This window comes from Ceratotherium simum, chromosome 7 (assembly GCF_057802395.1).
Source record: "Ceratotherium simum simum isolate JZ-2026a chromosome 7, ASM5780239v1, whole genome shotgun sequence".
In the NCBI taxonomy this organism is placed as follows: Eukaryota; Metazoa; Chordata; class Mammalia; order Perissodactyla; family Rhinocerotidae; genus Ceratotherium; species Ceratotherium simum.
Genome location: NC_141906.1, coordinates 62570464 through 62590141, shown reverse-complemented (window position 1 = coordinate 62590141; position 19678 = coordinate 62570464). Strand labels below are relative to the sequence as shown.

General features: G+C 49.8%; 1 protein-coding gene across 1 annotated transcript in view; it reads right to left on the bottom strand.

The window, feature by feature from the left end:
* Window positions 1-79: 79 nt before the first annotated feature.
* Window positions 80-19678, bottom strand: part of LOC106801407 (uncharacterized) — a 36190-nt gene continuing 16591 nt past the window's right edge. Inside the window, 24 exon segments of the mRNA XM_087434085.1 lie at window positions 80-340; window positions 619-738; window positions 2088-2245; window positions 2704-2874; window positions 3971-4126; window positions 4129-4350; window positions 4833-5075; window positions 5078-5167; window positions 5480-5707; window positions 6408-6529; window positions 6673-6908; window positions 7206-7331; window positions 7880-8001; window positions 8635-8809; window positions 9670-9849; window positions 10520-10682; window positions 10795-10966; window positions 11083-11178; window positions 11481-11532; window positions 11534-11587; window positions 12310-12492; window positions 12697-12858; window positions 13541-13758; window positions 14006-14248. Coding sequence (XP_087290211.1) covers window positions 80-340; window positions 619-738; window positions 2088-2245; window positions 2704-2874; window positions 3971-4126; window positions 4129-4350; window positions 4833-5075; window positions 5078-5167; window positions 5480-5707; window positions 6408-6529; window positions 6673-6908; window positions 7206-7331; window positions 7880-8001; window positions 8635-8809; window positions 9670-9849; window positions 10520-10682; window positions 10795-10966; window positions 11083-11178; window positions 11481-11532; window positions 11534-11587; window positions 12310-12492; window positions 12697-12858; window positions 13541-13758; window positions 14006-14248 — 3953 coding nt within the window.

The following is a 19678-nucleotide window of genomic DNA, read 5'->3' as shown; positions in this document are numbered from 1 at the left end:
CATGGCGGCAGCCACCTCTGGGGGTAGGGAGGGGAAGCAAAGACACAGTAGTTTATTGGAGCCAGAGGAATCTGCCAGGTTAGAGCCAGGGCCTGGCTGGAGCCTGGGAGATGAGCACATTCAGAGAGCAGGAGGGACTCCCAACTGGGCAGCTGTGGGTGATGGCACCACTCCTAGGAGATTTCTGCTCTGGGGATCTGGGCCCAGGGGATGCTTTCCCACCTTGAGAGAGCAGGCCTTGCACTGGGCCACTCTGCATGTTCAGGGCTCTGGCTCTCCTCTCAGTCTCTTGCAGGCAGCGGGTCTCCAGGGCTACATAGGCCTCCTCAGCAGCCCTCCGCTACACCAGATGGGAAGCACAAAAGAAAGGGCCATGGAGGTGAAGGCAGGAGCTCTGAACTGGGCCACCTCATGTTGTCCCCTCCTCCCCTGCTGAGACACTCAGGAGTAGCTGAAATGTAGAGCCTGGAGCTGAGGAATCTTGGGACTTTATCTGCCCTGGGATGGATTCTGTTCCTGTGGTCGGGGGGAGACAAGGGCTCCACACTTCCAAGAGAAACCTGTGCAGTCTGGTCAGACGGGTCGGGGGTACCGTGAGGTGGTGCCTCTGAGCCTCACCTGCTGCCTGGAGTCTTTGCCTGGAGTGAAGAGGAGCTCCTGGCTCAGGTCCTCCAGGTGTTCTGTCAGCCGCACCTCTTCCTGTTCCTGGCGGCGCCAGTACTGCTCCCGGGCTCTCAGCTACAACATCCAGCTTGTTTAGGGCTCATATGCTTTTTCTCCTCACAGCCCCGCACGGTCTGACTGAAGATCCCCAAAGCTTCTCGAGACCTAGGCCTCTTCCGCCCCTGGGCATCCACGACTAAGCTTGGTGAGGCAGTTGACTTGGTTGTAGATGGAAAAACCTTCTTCAAGCTCCCAGTCCCTCCCTCTCATCTTCTAACACCTGAACTCTGCAGAGTCACCTGTCCCCCTGCTCCCATTTTGGTCTTGGGAGGCCAGGGGAGGTGGGCACATGGCAGTGGGAAATTGTTCTCATCCCCTCATGTTGCCCCTTCATACTCAACTGTGACACTAGAATTTACATTTCTTGGCTTTATAACATATCTATCTTTGTTTCTGAAACATAGGCTGAGAATATGTGGGAGGACCCTAAATCATTTTCATTTTTGTGGACATCTGCCAATGGCTGAATTACTGCAATAACCTCCTGACGGGGCTTTTTGCTCCAGTCTGGCCCTGCTCCCATCCATTCTCTGCACTCCCTCTGCTGCCAGAGGGAACTTTCTAGAATACTGATTATATACATACATACATAAGCATAAAAATGTCTGGGAGGAGGTGTGCCAACCTGTTAATAGTGGCTGCATTTGGTGGGAGAGACTGGAGGAGGGGTGAGTAGCATCTGGCTAGGGGAGCACTAGGGTGGGTGTTGGTGGCAGATGGAGTGAGAGGAATGGGGAGGAGGGAGCTTCTTTACTTGCATACTTTATAAAAATGTAGTAAGACTATGAATAATTTGTTTTATTTTTGTATTGTTGCATATTTTCCAAATTTAAAAATCTTAAAAATATTCATACTTGATCATATCACATGTCTACTTAGAATCCTTCAATGGCTCCCCATAGCTTTCATGAGAAGTCACATTTCTTGGCTTCAGCCAAGCACACAAGGCTGTTCATGATTTGTTTCTTGCCTTCCTCACTGGCCTCACCTGCTGCCTTTGCCCCTATGCCTCCCTCATGTTCCTGGAACATTCATGCTCTCACACCTGCCACCTTTACACTTGCTGGCCCCTGAGGCATTTCTCTGACTTCTTTGGGTTTCAGCCCAAGTGTTGCCTCTTCAGGGAAGCCTTCCTTGAACTTTCCTCCATGTGATTTAGATGGCCATCCTCTGCCTTCCCTTAACACCCTTGAGAACCACAATCATGGCTGGAACCCATGGATGGCCAGTTGCCTGAGGATAGGAGCCCTGTCTAGGTGTCTTTGCATCTCAACACTTAACACAGTGCCGGGAACATAGAAGGTTCTCGAAATGTAATTGCTGAGTGAATGAAGAAATGAATGCAATGAACTCCTCCTACATACCATGTCAGGGTCTCTCACTCCCCGAGGTCAGGCCTCCAGCACCTGGACAACGGGCACCACCACTCCGCCAGAGGGATCCACTCGAGCACCAATGACAGGACCAGGTTCCCCTGTCAAGGGGTCTAAGGCGTGAGCCCCAATTGAGATTTGTACAAGACCTGTGGGATGCCAAACCCACCACCGGCTTTAGTATACAGAGATGGGGGAGAAAAGGAAGGGTAGTCATGGGAAGAAGGAAACGTGGCTGGAAGGGAGCCACAGGAACCCTCAAAACCCCTCTTACCATTTGAGCGGCCCTGAGCTGGATTAGAGGGCTTCCTGATGGCCACACACCCTGAGGGTGAGGGTAGTGAGTTTCTGAAGTGCTGGTCTTTTAAGGACCCAATTTTCTCAGTGGGGGATAAATGATCTGTGGTACTGGGGTTCTGGAATCTCTGAGCACCTTTATTTTGGGTCTCAGCAGCCCTGGTGGAAGCATCAGAATGAGCGCACCCCTTGGCTCATGAGTGAGTAGACTGAGGGTGCCCCTCTTGAGCTTTACAGGATTTTCTCTCCAAGGGCTAAATCACATTCCTGACCCCCCGAGGGCTTTCAGAGGCCCCAAGTTCCCTCCTACCTTTGCCATCAGCATCTTCCATGGACCCTGCCAGGGGTGTGGCATCACCGGAATTCCCATCTCTCTCCATGCCCAGGATGGGCACCATGAGCCCTGAGCCCTCAGGGTCTGGGATCTCCATCCCATATAGGACTGGGACCCATAGCTCTGTCCCAGGACAGCACATCATTCCTAACATAAGGCGGAGGGGGCACAGAGAGGAGGAGTTGAGGGTTAAGTGCCACACCGAGGATCTTTCCAGGCTCACAGGGCTACAGCCCTGACCAGAGAGGCTTCCCTGCAAAGACTGCATTTGTTTCCTTTGGGGCCCTGCTCAGTATTTTGAATTCAGAAGGGAAGAATTGAGCGGTATCAGGACTTCAGGAAGCTGGGGACACTTTCCAGGCCACACTGAAAAGGTGGAAAAGAAGGGAACAATTATTCTTGAGCACCTACTATGTGCCAGAGTCTGAGCTAAGAACTCTACATAAATTAGATTTTATTTGGTCCTACAACTAAACATCTGAAGCATGTACAATTTTTATCCTCATTTTAAAGATGCTAAAACAGAGGCAGAGCAAGCTTTAGAAGCCTGCCCAAGATCAAAGAGTTAATAAACGGTGGGGCAGGTCTTCAAACTCAAATTAGTTCTGACCCAAAATCCTCATTCTGTTTTGTCACCCCATGGGCAGAAGCTTCTAGAAAGAGTGAGTGAGATAAGCTCCAGGAAGATGCCACTCTCACTTCCTTTCCCTGCCCTTCCTGTATTAGTGCTGTTGGGGAGGTAGAGGAGTTGGGTGGGATCCTTTCCTGAGCTTATTAACGGAAAGTTGAAGGCTGTTGCAGGAATAAAAGTGAGAAGAGAGTTGAGGACTCAGGAGACTCAGGCCTCAGGCCTGGCTGTGCAGCTAACTAGCTATAGGACCCTGGTAGGGTGAGTCACTTAACTCTCTGAACTTCAGATTCCCCAAGGTCAAATGGGTGTCACAATGTGTTACGGTATTTGGGGATCCTATGAAATAACAAGAGAATATACACTTTACAAACATAAAGCATAAGACCCAGTGGAATTGGCAAGAAATTGAAAGACAGAGATTAAAAGCCAAGCATTTGTGAAGTCGGGGCATGAAGTCATCGAATTCCTTCTCTCTTCCCTTGGTCACGCGTGTGCATGGCCAGGGGGCTGCAGTCCTGTCCCTGGGCTTATGGGCTGAGGAGCACCGAAGCACCAGGTCATTCTGGGCCTGGGATTTCAGGGCCTGAGAGCTTTTGCCAGATCACCGTGTACCTATTCTCCCACAGCTGGCCTCAATGCCCTCCGTGGCCTCCAGCTGTCTCTCCAGTCTCTGAGCTTGTTGCAGGACATGGTGCAGACTCAAGGCCAGTGTGTGTCTCATGTCCTTGGTGGCAGCCTCCAGAAGCCCAGGGACCCTGGACCCAGCCTCTCCTGGTGCCTCTGGAGCACTGTAATCACTCACCTCTGGGCCACCAGCACATTGGCATCCAGCAGGGCCTGTGGCCCTCCCATGTGGGGCAATGTCTGGCCCTCCTGTAGGGAAGTCCCCTGGAGCTGGACTGTCTTCCTGCTCAGCGGCTCCACAAAGCTGTCACCAGGTAGCATGAGGTTCCCCGAGGCATCTCATGGCCCTCCCAGGGCAAGCACATGACCTGGAAGCAGGAACCCAAGAGGGTGAGGTGGGAAGCGGAAGGACCAGAGATGCAGGCAGATGAGGCATGAGGGAGAACTATGGCCTGAGGGCAGAGAGAGTGACAAGGGTGGGGGATCAGAAGTTGTGGAGGTGGGGGTGACTAAGGGGTGAGGGAGAGGGCAGAGGGAGAGCACGTGGTGGTGGCAGGAGGAGGAACGTTGCTTCTTGGTTGAAAAACATCCAATTACTTTTACTGCAGAACCAGCTCAGTTCTCTTTTTCCTCCCTGGGGGCACTGTGCTGGAGAGGGGGAAGGAGTGAGGGAAGCCAGGAAGGAGAGGGAAGGTGGGAGGAAGAGGCAGAGTGGGGATGAAGGGTGGAAAGAGGGGGCTGGGATGGACCAGAACACGGAGGGTCTAGGGGGCTGAGAGGAGGGGATTGGGAAGCCAGGCCAGGCAGGGAGGAGAGGGTGGGAGGAGAGCACTGAGGGCTGCCAGGAGACCTGTGTTTTCATCCAATCCGACTCCCAGGATTGGTGAGATGCCTCCTGTGACTGGGTCCTCCATGGGGCCCCCCAACTCTAGAGGGACCAAGGTCTTGGTGAGGGGATTGCAGTATGCCCCCCCAAGAGTGAGCCACTGCCTTGTTTGGGGGTGCAGAGTCACAGCCAGCACAGGCACCTCGATGCCAGTTATGGGGTCTGTCATGAGAGCCACCAGCTGTGATGTCCTTCTTGGCTGCAGGAAGGCAGGCGGGTGGCTGGAGGGGAGCCTGTGGCAGGACAGGTTGGGTAGGGCACGTAGGGGAGGATGGCAGCTTCTGATGTTCGGACGCCACCTGGACAGGGAGACAAGGAGGCCTTGTTACCCTTGACGTGCCAGCCTCCCTCCCTAGCCCTGCAGAGCATGGGCAGAGAGCAGCCTCGGGCACAGCTTTCTTTCATCTAGCAGCTCTCTTCAACACGGCGCCCTCTGCAGCAAGAATGTTTTTGAGGAAGGAGGAGAAGGCAGTTACTGCTCTGCTGGGCATCAAGCCCCACTGTCCAAGAAGAGAGCCCTGCTTCCTGTGCTGTGCCCCCTGGGAGTTTATTCAAGAGGGCCCTAGTGAGCCCTCGGCTGGGTTGGGGCTACTTAGTAGTCAGGGTCTCACTGGAACTGGAGTCCGTGGTGGGCACCAGGGTAGCTTCGTGCAGATCATAACCCAGATTTCCAGCCTCCGGCAGCACCCACCCAGTATCAGGGTGGATGAAGTAGCCAGGGGGGACGGACCCTGTGTGACCACTGGCTGGAAGCATCATGCAGTTGGGGCCAGGGACCATCAACTTGGTGACGGGATTCACAGTGATGTCATCGGCACCCCCTTGAGGGCCTGCTGAGGCTGCTGGAAAGCAAAGGCCTCCTCAGCCCTGGGTCTGAGGCCAGCAGGGTAACTACGGGCTCCCTTTGCTGGTGACTGGAAGGAGTTGGGAGAACCCCACCCCAACCACACCCCAGCACCGAGGTGTAGCACATGCGTCCCAAGGAAAGGGACCTTATCTTTTGCTGAGTCCAGGTTGGGACTCCACATTTGGGACATGACTCTGTGACATCATCATATTGCAGGCCAGCAGTGATTTCGAGGGCCTTGGGAAATGGTTGTGACAGCCTATGGGGTGACCAGATGGGGTTGGGAGACTCCTAGAACTCAGCATGCCTACGAGGTCCCTGAGGGGATCCTTCTCCCACTCTTCCTGCCAGACAAGTCCAGTATTTTCCAAACCTGGCCCTGTGCATTCATCTGTCAGGCTTTTGCTCTCAGGAAGTGCTACCTTATATGTAAAGATATTATTGTGATGGTGTTGTTTGTTTCCTCCTCTGCTCTTCCCATTTCGGAGGCTCCTTCTTCTGTAACACAGACGTTTGCCCAGGGCGCTGCACAGGAAGCCCCTCCCAGCCTCGGGGGTTTCCACTGTGTTTACCCCTCCTCCTCCCTTCCTCCCCTGCAGGGTTTCTTAAGGGTGGGACTCGAGTTTCTGCAGGGCCTGTTGCCCTGAACGCAGGGCCAGGTTTCCTGGGGGCCCTGGCTGAGGCTTGCTCACCTGGCCGCAGCAGTTCCGCCCCAGTGCCGGTGCCCAGGACGCCCCAGGCCTTCAGGCGGTGGCCCTCCTGCAGCACAGCCTGGGACAGGCGGCCCAGGGCAGCGTCCAGCTGGGGGACTTTCCTGTAAGGGGCATGGGGGAGGGGCAATTAGGAGTGGGAAAAGGACAGTTTGGTGTGGCCAGTTCCGGGATCCCACAAAGCCACATTTGCTCCTCCCCTAGCGCAGATGTCACCAAGCTTCTCTCAGATTCACCAGGTACACACCCTTCTGGGTTCTCCCCAGCCTGGGAGGACTTCGCGGGCCGGGGGCCTGTCTGTGCCTTCAGCAGCCGCTGAGCCACCATCAGCGCTGAGCAGAAGGAGCCCCACTGCTCCTGCCTGGCACGGAGGTCTTGGCGAAGGAGCTTCAGTTGGTGACTAAGGCTTGCTGTGTACTCGCCTGCCAGGTGCCCCCTCTGCCTGGCCGCCTCCTCTGCAGCCCTGGCAGCGGCCTCAGCAGCCTGGCGTCAGAGACAACTCTGCCTGCTCACCTGCAGGGGCTACAGCCTCCAGGGACAGCAGCCTCGGGCACTGGACACCAGCTTTCCCGGGGAACTCCAGAGCATTCTGGGTGGGCACGGCAGCAGCGGCAAAGGGGGTGAGAAATCCTCAGGGGTGGGGGTGGGGCTAAAAACTCTGGAGCCTGAGAGATGGAACAGGTGGGAGAGGCGCTAACAGGGGAGCCCGGGCCGCAGTGAGGGGGGAGAGTTGCCTTTGGGCACAAGGGACCAGATGGGAAGGTGTGAACACAGTCCAACCTGTTGCTGCTCCCTCTGGGGGCTCCCTCGAAACTGGTCAGCGGAGGCTGGGATGCGACGCTCAGCACCCCACAGCTGCCGGGGAGAACGGGCTTCGCTCACAAGTTTGAGGCAGAGGAGTTTGAGCTGTGAGAGAGCGTGTTTGCCTGTGAGCTTAGTTCTGTGAGCCACTCAGCCTCTTTCGCTGCTGTGACTGCAGCGCCCCCTGCTGCCAGTTTGTGGAAGAACGCCAGAGGACAAAAGGCCTGAACGGTTGGAAGGAATGGGTGAAGACCAGCCCAGGCAGATCCCGGCAAGTCCTAGCTCACACATTCTGCCTGGGGAACGCCTGGCAAAGTTTTGATACTTGGACTTCTAGTGTGTTCTTTTTGCTCGTAAGACTTGTCACCTACTGGCCTGAATTTCTCACCCAGTTGGGCTAAGGACCGGGAATGGGGATCTAAGAGACTCCAGAGGTGGCCTTCGTGGATTCCCTACCGTTGATCTGAGGCCCTACGTCTCATAATATCAGTCCAGAATTTAATCTTTTCTCTCCCCTCCCCATATGCTCTCCCTTTTTTTCTGATTGATTATGGGTAGACTGAGGATTTCTTCATGGTCTGTGGCCCATAACCAGCTCTCCCAGAGACAAACCTGTCTCTGGCTCCACTTGCTTCTCCAGCTTCTCTGCTTACCTCCTCATTGGTCTGGTTGATTGTGGTCATCACTGACAGAGACTGCCTATGTAGGATCCCAAAGAAGGTTTCTGTGTCAAACCACTCCAGGTCTACCTGCGCCTCGGCCTCCCAGCTCCCACCTACAGAGGAATGGAAGCAGGATTATCCTCCTGAAATGCAAATATGAGCTGCCCTACAGATCTTCAATGTACCTTCTTCCTACAGATCCTCAACCATCTAGGCGCAGTCTTGCTGCTAAATGTGTGGTCTTTGGATGAGCAGCATTAACTTTGCTGAGCAACGTAGTAGAAACGCAGAATTCCAAGCCCCATCCCAGACCTGTTGCAGCAGCAGATCCCCAGGTAATTCATAATCACGTTGAAGTTTGAGAAGAACAAACAAACTCCAGCGCTGTTCTCTGAGGACCATACTTTGAGTAGAAGGTGAAACACCTCCGCAGGACACATAATGCCTTCTGCAGTTCGCTCCTCTAGGTAGTACTCGTCATTTCCTAGCTTTGTACATGGTTATTGTGCCTTTCTTTTGGACAGTTTGTATTTCGATGTCTCTATCCCTCTCTACACTGTGTGCTCCTAGAACCTGGCAGTGTCTGGCATACAGTGGCCACTCAGTAAATATTTACTGAGCAAACGAATGAATGAATGGAGAGGAATGGAACAATGAGTAATCTAGGAAGATGAACAAAGGAAGCAGGAGCTGGCCAGGTGGATTTGGGGGCCCCTCTGGGATTCTAGCCCAAGTCTGTCACTCACCGTGACCTCCCTCAACTCTGGGGGTTTCAGAGTCTTGGTGTGATTGGCCTCTCCTCACTGAGGTTATCCCAGTTCTTGGGAAAGTGTAGGCATCCAGGTGGTATCCTTGCTGATGCTTCTGAAAGGTGGGGTGAGGAGCAGCCTTCCGGGCCCAGCTCAGGCTGTGACACTGAATCTACAAGGTACATAATGCAGTGGTGTGAACGAAAAGGAGAAACCGAGTGAGAAGCATCCTGTTTGAAGACTCTGAGAGAAGGAAGATCTCTGCTTAGCCATGGTTAGGGAGCACCTCATCTTCTCTCGTTTGGACCATTCTAACAGCTTATCTCTTTGTAGCTTTCTCCTCTCTAATCCATCTCTGTCTTCTACCCTATTGCTAGAGTAAAAGTAAAAGTCTTACCAGGGTTTCTCCCCTGCTCAAAATTCCTAATGAATTGCCACTGCCTAGAGTATAAAGTCCAAGCTTTTTAGCAGGGCCCATGAGACAACCCACAATTTGGCCTTTCTCTCAGTTCCAAGCTCATTCCTGTCCTTGCGCCCTAAACTGCAGTCACAGAGGACCACATTTGGTTCCCTGAGCAGGTGAATGTCATTTCACACCTCTGTGCCTTTGCTCATAATACTCCCTTTCTCATCCCCACCACTCTTCCCAAATGTGTTACCCTCCCCTCACCCCAGCTCGCCAACCCCTTTGTTAGCACAGGGACCACATTCTTATACATCTCATATCTCAAACCTCTTTTAGGGATCACAGACTTTGTAAAAGTCTGTCCTGACCCCCCTAGGGAGAACAGTCAATCTGTCCTTTGTGCAGCCAGGGCACCCTGGACACATTTTATGTGGACATACTCCGTTAACACTGGCTGACATTTATTTGTTTCCTTGTCTATATTCTTCCTTCTAAACGTTGACCACGGGAGGCCTGAGGCTGCACCTTTGTCCCTTTTGCATCTTAGCAACTATTATAATGCCTACTGCAAATGGGGACTGGGACACCCACAGCGGTCAAGATGTCACTTGTCCAGCTTTACTCACCAACAGAAGCAGGCAGAGCCCCAGGAGCAGGACAATCTCCCCGAGGACTCCTGGCCAGTCAGACCTCTTCGGGCGCCTGGGAATCTTGGCGATGCCCGTTTGGATCAGATACCTGGGAGTTGTGGAGACAAAGGGCCCTTCCGCAAAGCACTAGCCCCCTGGCGGGAGGGTGCGGATGTACTGGGTGGAGAGAAGTCTGTTCAGCCTTTGTCTCACTGTCTGCCAGAGACCGGCCAGGGGACAGAGTGGGGACCCAGGCCTGTCTACACTAACCGAATGGTCCAGATCTTTGCGCATACCTGGGGGAACCAGAATCTGGGTTTTCCCTGGGAAATGAATTCACATCAGATAAGTGTCTGAGGAGCTGTCTGTATGTTCCAGGGCTGGGTCAGCACAACCTCTTAGAAGTTATGCTGATGGATCAAGATACTAGACCCTGTGTGTGACCAAGACAGTGCACTTGGATCAGTGGTGGCATTATGTGCAGATCACATGTGTAAAAGCCTGTGTAGATGGCTTAGGATTTGTGCCTTCAGGACGAAAGAAGGGGAGGGGCTATGAAGTGGAGGGCCCTGAGAGATGGCCAGACATTCCGATGTCCTTAGATACGCACTGTGTTGTCATCCTCACAGTCCTCCCCTCCTTACACATCATGTGTTGGGCTGCTATGGAGTGAACCTTTGGCGTCCCCAGAATTATCTGCTAGGATTGATACTGAAACCTTGATAGAAGCATCCAGGGCATCTCCTTCCTTGGAGATCTGTCTGGGATGGTCAGGAGGCAATATTTTTTAAAGTGAGGGGAAATGGTGGGATAATGTCTTAAATGAGGCAAACCATCATAGACAAACCATCTTCCGATGCCGATTGCTGCTCAGACGAAAGACAAAGACCCCAGGCTGCTGGAACTGCTGCAGAAAGAGGTAGGGGCTTTGATCTTGGCGCTGGGACTCCTCAGCCAGGGCCCGGAAGCGCCCCCAGTCAAATTCCTCCAGTGTGTTATAGAAGTGGCCTCTGGGGATAGAAAAAGAGGGAGTGTGTTGTCTCTTGGAGGTGGCTGCAGGCACAGGAGCATTTCCTCTCCAGGGCCTTGGTGGTGGCAGGGTGGTGTTCTCTGGACACTCACAGGTTGTACTCAGGGGAATGCTCACAGGTCACCAGGAAGGCCAGTGTATGATTGGTCTGGAGGCAGACTGTGGGGTTTTGGATGCCCAGTTCTGGGGGCAACGGATCTCCAAGGCATGTGGAGTTGAGGCTCAGCAACCAAGGAGAGCTCAGATGTCCTTCCCTTGACTTTTCTGGGAAGATTCAGAACATGAGAAAGAGCAGCCACTCTTCAGATGGATTCGTGCTGGGATCTGGGAAGAGTGGAGGAGGGAGAAGAGAGGCAACAGGTGTCAGCAGTGATGCTCACCTGCATCCTGGCCTGGGAGCCCGGGATCCCTGAGGGGCATTCCCAGGGAGTGCAGAAGTTCATGACCTGGTCTGGTCAGGCCCAGGAAGCCCGTCCCTAGAACAAGACAGAATCTCCCTGAACCTGCAGACCTGGGGAGAGAGTTTTTCCTAGTGCATAGATACAACAGAAGCTGTCCATCCCTGACTTGCACACGGCAGGATTCAACTTTCTAAAAAACTGAGGGGTCAGAATTCACATGCACTTCTTGGGGAGCCCTCCCTGGGGGAGATGTTGCCTATCACCCCCCAGCTTCTGCTTGCAAGGGCAACGCTTATGCCAGGTAAGGGCAAGTCTTGCCCATGTGTGGTCCTGAGCTGCAGGCCTCCCTGGGGCCTCCCTCTGTCCAGCTCTCTTACCGTCCATCCTGACCACATAAAGAGGGACAGGCTTCTGCCCTTGGTCCAGGGGGGCAGGGATGGCCCACAGCATGTGGTGAGGAAGGCCTGTCCAGAAGGTAAAATTCCTGGGAAGGGGAGACCCAGTGTCAGGTCTTCCCTTAAGACACTGTGAGTAGGGCCGGCCCCGTGGCTTAGCGGTTAAGTGCGTGCGCTCCGCTGCTGGCGGCCCGGGTTCGGATCCCGGGTGCGCACCGACGCACCGCTTCTCCGGCCATGCTGGGGCCGCGTCCCACATACAGCAACTAGAAGGCTGTGCAACTATGACATACAACTATCTGCTGGGGCTTTGTGGGGAGAAAAAATAAATAAATAAAATCTTTAAAAAAAAAAAAAAAAAAAAAGACACTGTGAGTAGCACACTGGTCCGGCAGGGAGATGAGGAGAGCACAGGGCCTTCCTTGAGCCCTGTCTGAGTGTCCTGACAGGGTTGGAGGGGAGGTGGGGGTGGGAATGGGTCTAAGAGCTCTGTGCGAGTAGGGGCAAGCTGGAGTCGTAACTCTGGGTACTGTCCCTTGCTCACACGGGAAGATTTCCATGACAGTTTCTCCCTCTTTAATGAACACAATGACTTCTTCAAGGAGTTTTACAGGATGAAATTAAATCAAGAATGAGTCCTTTTCTCTGGTACCAGAGGTTGTGCCAGCGCTGTGGGTCAGTGAGCAGGGCCCTGGGCCCCATGCACAAGCGTGTGACACACGCTGTCAGGAGGCAGAGGCCGCAGGTGCTGGATCTGCACTCTCTGCAGTTGCCCCGGCTCAGCATAGGGTTGAACCTCAGGGCACTGTACCTTGCTCCCCGTGCCTTCAGTGATGGAAATCTGTGGGACGCTCTCAGAGCAGCTGAGCTGCAGGGCGTGTCTCTGTGTCTCTGGGCACAGGGGGCCACACATTCCACTTGAACGTTGTTCCCAGCACAGACAGAGCCCCAGGCCTGGGTCATAGGCATGGGCATCTCCCGGCGTAACACACACCTGCACAAAGACTCAAGCTTCTTGGGGACACCTTCCTGGGGGAGGTTTTCCCCAATTCTCCCCAGCTTCAGAGTATAGGGCACAAGTCTCCATATTTTTAGAGAGAGATTAGTGGAATGAATCCAGCAGTTAGCAGGTTAGGCATGTGAATCGTTGGACAGAAGGCCAGGAGTGCAAGAGGTACAATATGTGGCAGCCTCCTACCTTGTGGGCACAGTGGTCACTCCATTGATCCTTGGTCAGACATAGCCACTCCTGGTTCCAGGTGGCCCCATCCTTGCAGTTCTTGTGTTCTCGCTGGACACAGCCCCTTGGCTCTCCAATATCTTGGTAGCCTGGGAGGCAGGGGCACTGCCCATCACTGGGCTGGGGGTTGGGGAGGGAGGGAAAGCAGTTTCCGCTTGGCTGGTTAGTACTTGGTTGTGGTGAACCACACACAATGCTTCTGTTGTGACCCTGCCTGAGATGGACCAGAAGATAAGGGCAGGGGAGAGGAAGTGAGGGATCAACAGAGCTGGAGAGGAGTCAGATCAGAGGGAAGGTTACAGCCACGTGCTGGTTAGGGTCCAGCTGGTGCTACCATTTCCGTCAAACAGACCTGGGAATTTCAGGAAAGGAAGAATTCACATGCATATTTTTTGGCTTAAAGGGAAAGTTCAAGTTGGCAGGGCTTGGGCCAGGGTGTGTTTTCAGAGAGGTCATGGTGGAGAACAACAGCCGGCCCTGTCCTCCTGGTTAGAGTTGCGAGAGTTAGCAAATAAAAATGCAGAGTGCCCAGTTACGTTTGAATTTCAAATAAACAATGAATCCTTTTTTAGTATAGGTATGTCCCATTTAATATTTGAGACATACTTATACCAAACAATTATCCATAATTTATCTGAAATTCAAGTTCAACTGGGCACCCTGTATTTTATCTGGCAACCCTATCCCCAAGTCACTTGGAAACCTGAGCTAACCCTGGTCAGGTTACACTTGAGCTGAACTTGAGACCAAAACAGCCCTGGAAACGCAGCCTGTCCTTGGGTCCCACTGCCAGAGGACATACCTGGAACACTCGCCCAGGCCCTGGGCAGACGAACGTGTCCTTGCCCTCTTCTGGTTGGGTGGCCTCTGAGCCACATGGGAAACAGGCATCCTGGCCAGGCCAGGCGTTGAAGAATCCCTGAGGGCAGGGGTGACAGAAGGGGGTGTTGTGGGGACCAGCTCCCCAGAGGAAAGTTCCAGGGGAACAGGGAGCAGCTGGTGAGCCAGGGCAGAGCCTGCCTGTGGGGTGATGGGTGCACATTAATTAGGGCAAAGACTTACTTCCAGGGGCTGTGGGTCACAGCTGATTCCCCCAGGGGCCCTAGGTGGACCCCTGACTACTCTCTTTCCCACTTAGGGGCTTCTGACCCCCAGCCCAGCCCAGGTGTCTGATGAAGCCAGCTCCTCCCCTCAGAGCTGTTTTTCTTTCCCCACTCCTCAACTTTACCCTCAACTCTTTTGGTGCACATTCAGCCCCATCCCCTACCCTCTGGGCACCCTGGTTGGTCTGGCTCTTCTTCTCCACAGGGCGTCTCATCTCCACAGTCCTGAAGATTCTCCATGCTCAGGCATGTGGCGCTCTGGAGGGCAAAGCAGAGGAGAGCTACCCAGGCTCATGTCCTGGGGAGGCCCCCAAAGGGGAGAATCGTCACCTTCTGGGCAGGGGCGACAGTGGCAGGGAGAGAGGCAGATATGCAGGTGGGGGTGGGGGGCAGACACCGAGAAAGACCTTTGGGGACGCAGATGGGGAGAGAGAGGAGACAAAGGCAAAGACACAGTGACAGCAGCACAAGGGGAGGATGAGATCAGGATGAGAGAGGCACAGAGAGGTCTGGGCCCAGGGATCTGTATGCAAAGAGAATGCCAGGAAGGACAGCCTCCGACACTCATGGGAGCTCCAGGAAGCACTCACTGAATATTTCATGAGGATGAAATCTGAGATATGGATTCTCTGGGCGGCTTTGGTCCAGACAACTTAAATAGTGCCACCCTCTTTTTCCTCTCGCCATACTCCTTTTCCTTCCTAGAGCAGCTGGTGGTGTGTGTGTGTGTGTGTATCTGTGTCCGTGTGTGTGTGTGTGTAGAACTGGGCTCAGTGAGAGCAAGGGACATTCCAGCTCCCTTCTTATGCAAGGCAAAGCCAGTCAACCTTGTTTAAGAACTCTGCGTGTGCAAAATCCTGCAGGCGACGTGTGAAGGGAATTAAACATAAGGCTTCTGCCTTTGGTGCACCTTCAGTCAAGTTTCAGAGATCCATAGGATTTTAGCATCAGAAAGAACCTAAGAGATCATTTATTTCTACCCTCCCAATTTACAGATGAGAAGACTGAGGCCAGAAAGATGGAAAGTTTTAACAAATTCATAAAACCGGTCAAATGCGCTTAAAGAATATGCATATATGAAATACCTGAAAACTGTAAAACAGCCAATGAACCCTTGAAATTAACCATGTAATGCAGCGGATAAAGCATGCAGCAGGTGGTGGAGAGAAAGGGTACCTTTGGAAATTGGATAATCAGTTGACTTATCATTTATAAAAAAGAGAGAATAAATTATACTACTTGGCTTTCTTTTTTTAATTGAGGTAACATTGGTTTATAACATCATATAAATTTCAGGTGTACATCACTATATTTTGACTTCTGTATGGACTACATCGTGTTCACCATCAAAAGTCTAGTTGCCATCTGTCACCATATATATGTGCCCTTTTACCCCTTTTGCTTTCCCCCCACTCCCTTCTCCTCTGGTAAGTGCCAATCTGGTCTCCATATCATATCTATATGTCCGTTTATCTTCCACATATAAGTGAAATCATACACTGTTTTTCTCTGTCTGAGCTATTTCATTTAGCATAATACCCTTAAGGTCTATCCATGTTGTCACAAATGGCAAGATTTTATCTTTTTTAATGGCTGAGTAGTATTCCATTGTATATGTATATCACATCTTCTTTATCTCTTCATCCATTGATGGGCACTTAGGTTGCTTCCAAGTCTTGGCTATTGTGAATAATGCTGCAGTGAACATAAGGGTGCATACATCTTTTCAAATTAGCGTTTTTGTGTTCTTTGGCTAAATACTCAGAAGTGGAATAGCTGGATTATATGGTAGTTCTATTTTTAATTTTTTGAGAAATCTCCATACTATTTTCCATAATGGCTGCACCAGTTTGCATTCCCACCATCAGTGTACGAAGATTCCGTTTTCTCCACATCTTCTCCAACACTTGTTATTTCTTGTCTTCAATAATAACCATTCTGAGGGGCATGAGGTGATATCTCGTTGTAGTTTTGATTTGCATTTCCCTAATAATTAGTGATGTCAAACATCTTTTCAAGTGCCTGTCGGCCATCTGTATATCTTCTTGGGAAAAATGTCTGTTCAGATCCTCCGCCCATTTTTTGATGGGGTTGGGTTTTTTTTTATTGTTGTTGAGTTGTATGAGTTATTTATATATTTTGGATATTAACTGCTTATCCGATATATGATTTGCAAATATCCTCTCCCAAATGGTAAGTTGTCTTTTCGTTTCGTTGATTTTTTTTCCCATGCAGAAGCTTTTTAGTTTGATGTAATTCCATGTGTTTATTTTTTCTTTTGTTTCCCTTGCCTGAGGAGACATATTCAAGAAGACACTGCTAAGACTGATGTCAAAGAGTGTACTGCCTATGTTTTCCTCTAGGAGTTTTATGGTGTCAGGTCTTTCATTCACTACTTGGCTTTCTTCATAGCAGTTGTGAAAATCAAACAGGTAAGGAAGTGCTTGGAAAGCCATAAAGCGCTAACAGAAGTGAGTGCTAGTGGATGAGGTCTGGCTGCGTGGGACAGGGAACTGAAGCTCTGGAACTTTCAAGGCCACTCAGCTTGTAAGCACAACTTACAACTTGCAAATGAGACCTCTGACTCCAGGTTTGAATAGTACTGGGTTGGGAGAGCCTTAAGAAAACTTGTTACATGACTTTGTAATCAGGCTTTGGTTTTGAAAATAATAAATGGTTTATCTGATTTGATTTGTCCCATGTAATTCACCAAATTTCCCTCTAAATGACTTACGACTTGTTTGCTTCTAAAAAGAGATCCACTCATCCAGGACAATGTGCCCCTCTACTTGAGGGCACTTCACTCGCTCATTCATTCATTCCACAGATATTTATTGTGCACTTACTATGTACCAGACTCTCTTCTGGGGCTGGTGATTCCTACAAGAATGTGCTGCAAGCCTGAAGGATTGCTGGATGCTGTTTGTGGAGCTGAGGCTGGAAGGAGAATTACTGAGGTGCAGAAGTAAAGACTCCTAGTGGAGACATATTTGAGGGGGAAGAAATTAAGATCCATGGGAATCTATATTCTGAACAAACATAGCTGATATCAAAGCTGTTCAATAGAAATATAATGTGAATCACATATGTAATTTAAAATTTTCTAGTAGCTACATTATAAAGGTAAAAAGAAACAGGTGAAATTAATTTTAATAATATATTTTATTTAACCCAATATATATAAAATATTACCTCAACATATAATCAATATAAAAACTAATAATATGATATTTTACATTCTTTTTGTACTACATCTTTGAGATCCATTTTATACTTACAGCACATCTCAATTCAGACTATCCACATTTCAAGTGCTGAATAGCCCTATGTGGCTAGTGATTACAATGTTGCACAGCACAGGGTATCATCTTCCGGCAAAGTCACTGCTCCTCAGGGTCCTCTAGGCCTGTGAGTGCTCCCCTGCTTTGAACATCGCATCTGTCATCTGCTTTGTTTTCCTGAGTGGCTTAGTCTTCCTGCCTTGGTCTTTCCAGAAGGTGGCACTGTGAGCTTGTAAGAAACGGTGGTGGTGGTGGCGAGGTCTGATGGAGGGAGAAGAGGAAATGCAGTTGTAAGGAAGGATATATGTGCGTGCGTGTGTGTGTGTGTGTGTGTGTGTGTATGTGTGTGTAAATTAGTGTCATTACCTTAATTATTTTAGTGAAAATTAAGACTAACATCTGTGGAATATTTTATAACAATTCTCGTAAAACTTACTATCCCTACCAATCCTACCAATCACCTGGGGATCTTTTAATACATTTCTAATTTAAATTTAATTTAATTTTTCCTCTTTTATTTATATATTTTTAAAAATAAAAATTGTATATATTTAAGGTATACAACATGATGATTTGATACACATATATGTAGCAAAATGATTACCATAGTCAAAGGAATTAACATATCATTTCCTCACATAGTTACCATTTTTTTATGTGATGACAGCACCTGAAGTCTACTCTCTTAGCATATTTCCAGTGCTCAAGACCGTATTATTAAGTATAGTCATCATGCTGTACATTTGATCTCTAGACTTAGTCATCCTACAAAAGCGCAACTTTGAACCCTTTGACAAACATCTCCCCTTTTCCCCCAGGCTCCCAGCCCCTGGTAACTACCATTTTACTCTCTGCTGCTGTGAGTTTGACTTTTTTCTTTTTTTAGATTCCACATATAAATGAGATCATATAGTATTTGTCTTTCTCCATCTGGCTTATTTCACTTAACATAATGCCTAATGCCTTCCAGGTTCATCCATGTTGTCACAAATGACAGGATTTCCTTCTTTCTCATGGCTGAATAATATTCCATTATATATATACCCCATTTTTTTAATCCATTCATTTGTTGAGGGACGCTTGGGTTGTTTCCATATTTTGGCTTTGTGAATAATGCTGCAGTGAAAATGGGAGTACAGATATCTCTTCAACATACTGATTTCATTTCCTTTGGATATGTACCTAGAAGCAAGATTGCTGAATCCTATGGTAGTTCTATTTTTAATTTTTTGAGGAACCTCCATACTGTTTTTCATAATGCCTGTGCCAATTTACATTCCCACCAACAGTGCACAAGGGTTCCATTTTCTCCACATCCTTGTCAACACTTATCTTTTGTTTTTTTGATAATAGTCATTCTAACAGGTGTGAGGTGATATCTCATTGTGGTTTCAATTTGCATTTCCCTGCTGATTAGTGATGTTGAGCATCTTTTCATCTATCTGTTGGCCATTTGTATGTCTTCTTTTGAGAAATGTCTATTCAGGTCCTTGCTCATTTTTAAATTGGGTTATTTGTTTTCTTGCTATTAAGTGTTTGAGTTCCTAAAAGGGAGATTGTGATTCAGTACTGTAGGTGATCTGGGGTGAGGCCCAAGATTCTGCATGTCTAACAAGCTCTCAGATAAGGCTGTGGTCACCATGCTTCAAGTAGCGAAGTTTTGTAAGGAACTTTCACACACCACCCTATTTGATACTCACAACAATCTTGTGCCATAGACGTTACAATAAACTCCATCTTATCATGTAAGAAATGAAGGCTCAAAGCAGTTAAGTCACTTGCCTAAGATCATAGCATTAATAGGAAGTGAGGTCAGGGGAAGAACCCAGGTATTCTGGCTCCCAAGCATGTTCTTTCCATATCAATTACATAAATTTCACAGGTGGCAGAATGTGGGTTCATCTCATCACCCCTTCTTCTGTGAGAAGATAGGTGAGCTTCTTCCTGCTCTGAGATCTTATGGGAAGTTCTATAACCTTCTGGACCATCTTCATCCTGTATCTATTACAGTCATGGCTGGCAGCTCTCCTCGTTCCCCTTCCTGCTGTGAAATCAGTCCTGACAGTTACTTTCTACCCAGTGAATGGGACAGTGAGTTGGGACTTCGCTGCTAAGAGCGTCCTGGGGGCCTAAATAGAATCAGCTTACTCCAGCGGGTGGAGAGTATTCAAGCTGGAAGGGACCCTAGGGGTTATGTTCTTCAACCTCCTTATTTTGCAGATGAGGAAACTGATGCCCAGAGAAGGGAAGTGGCTTGTTTAGGGTCAATAAAAAATTCCCATAAGGTCAGGTCACTGGATCAGATTTCTAGGAATCATAAACTGGAAAAGAGAAAAAAAAAGTTCAGATTGCTCCTCAGATCAAAGTTTGAATAAAAAATCTGATTCTCATTGTTTTCTACTGAGATGCCTACCCTCAGAGTCTTTAGCCATTGGGGATATTTTGGGCCTAGAATGTGGCAAAGTATTTAATGAACACCTTTCCTAGGCCCAGTCCTGTGGGAATACAAAAGAAGCACAAGATGTGAATGGACTCTGCCCTCACAGGCCGTATATA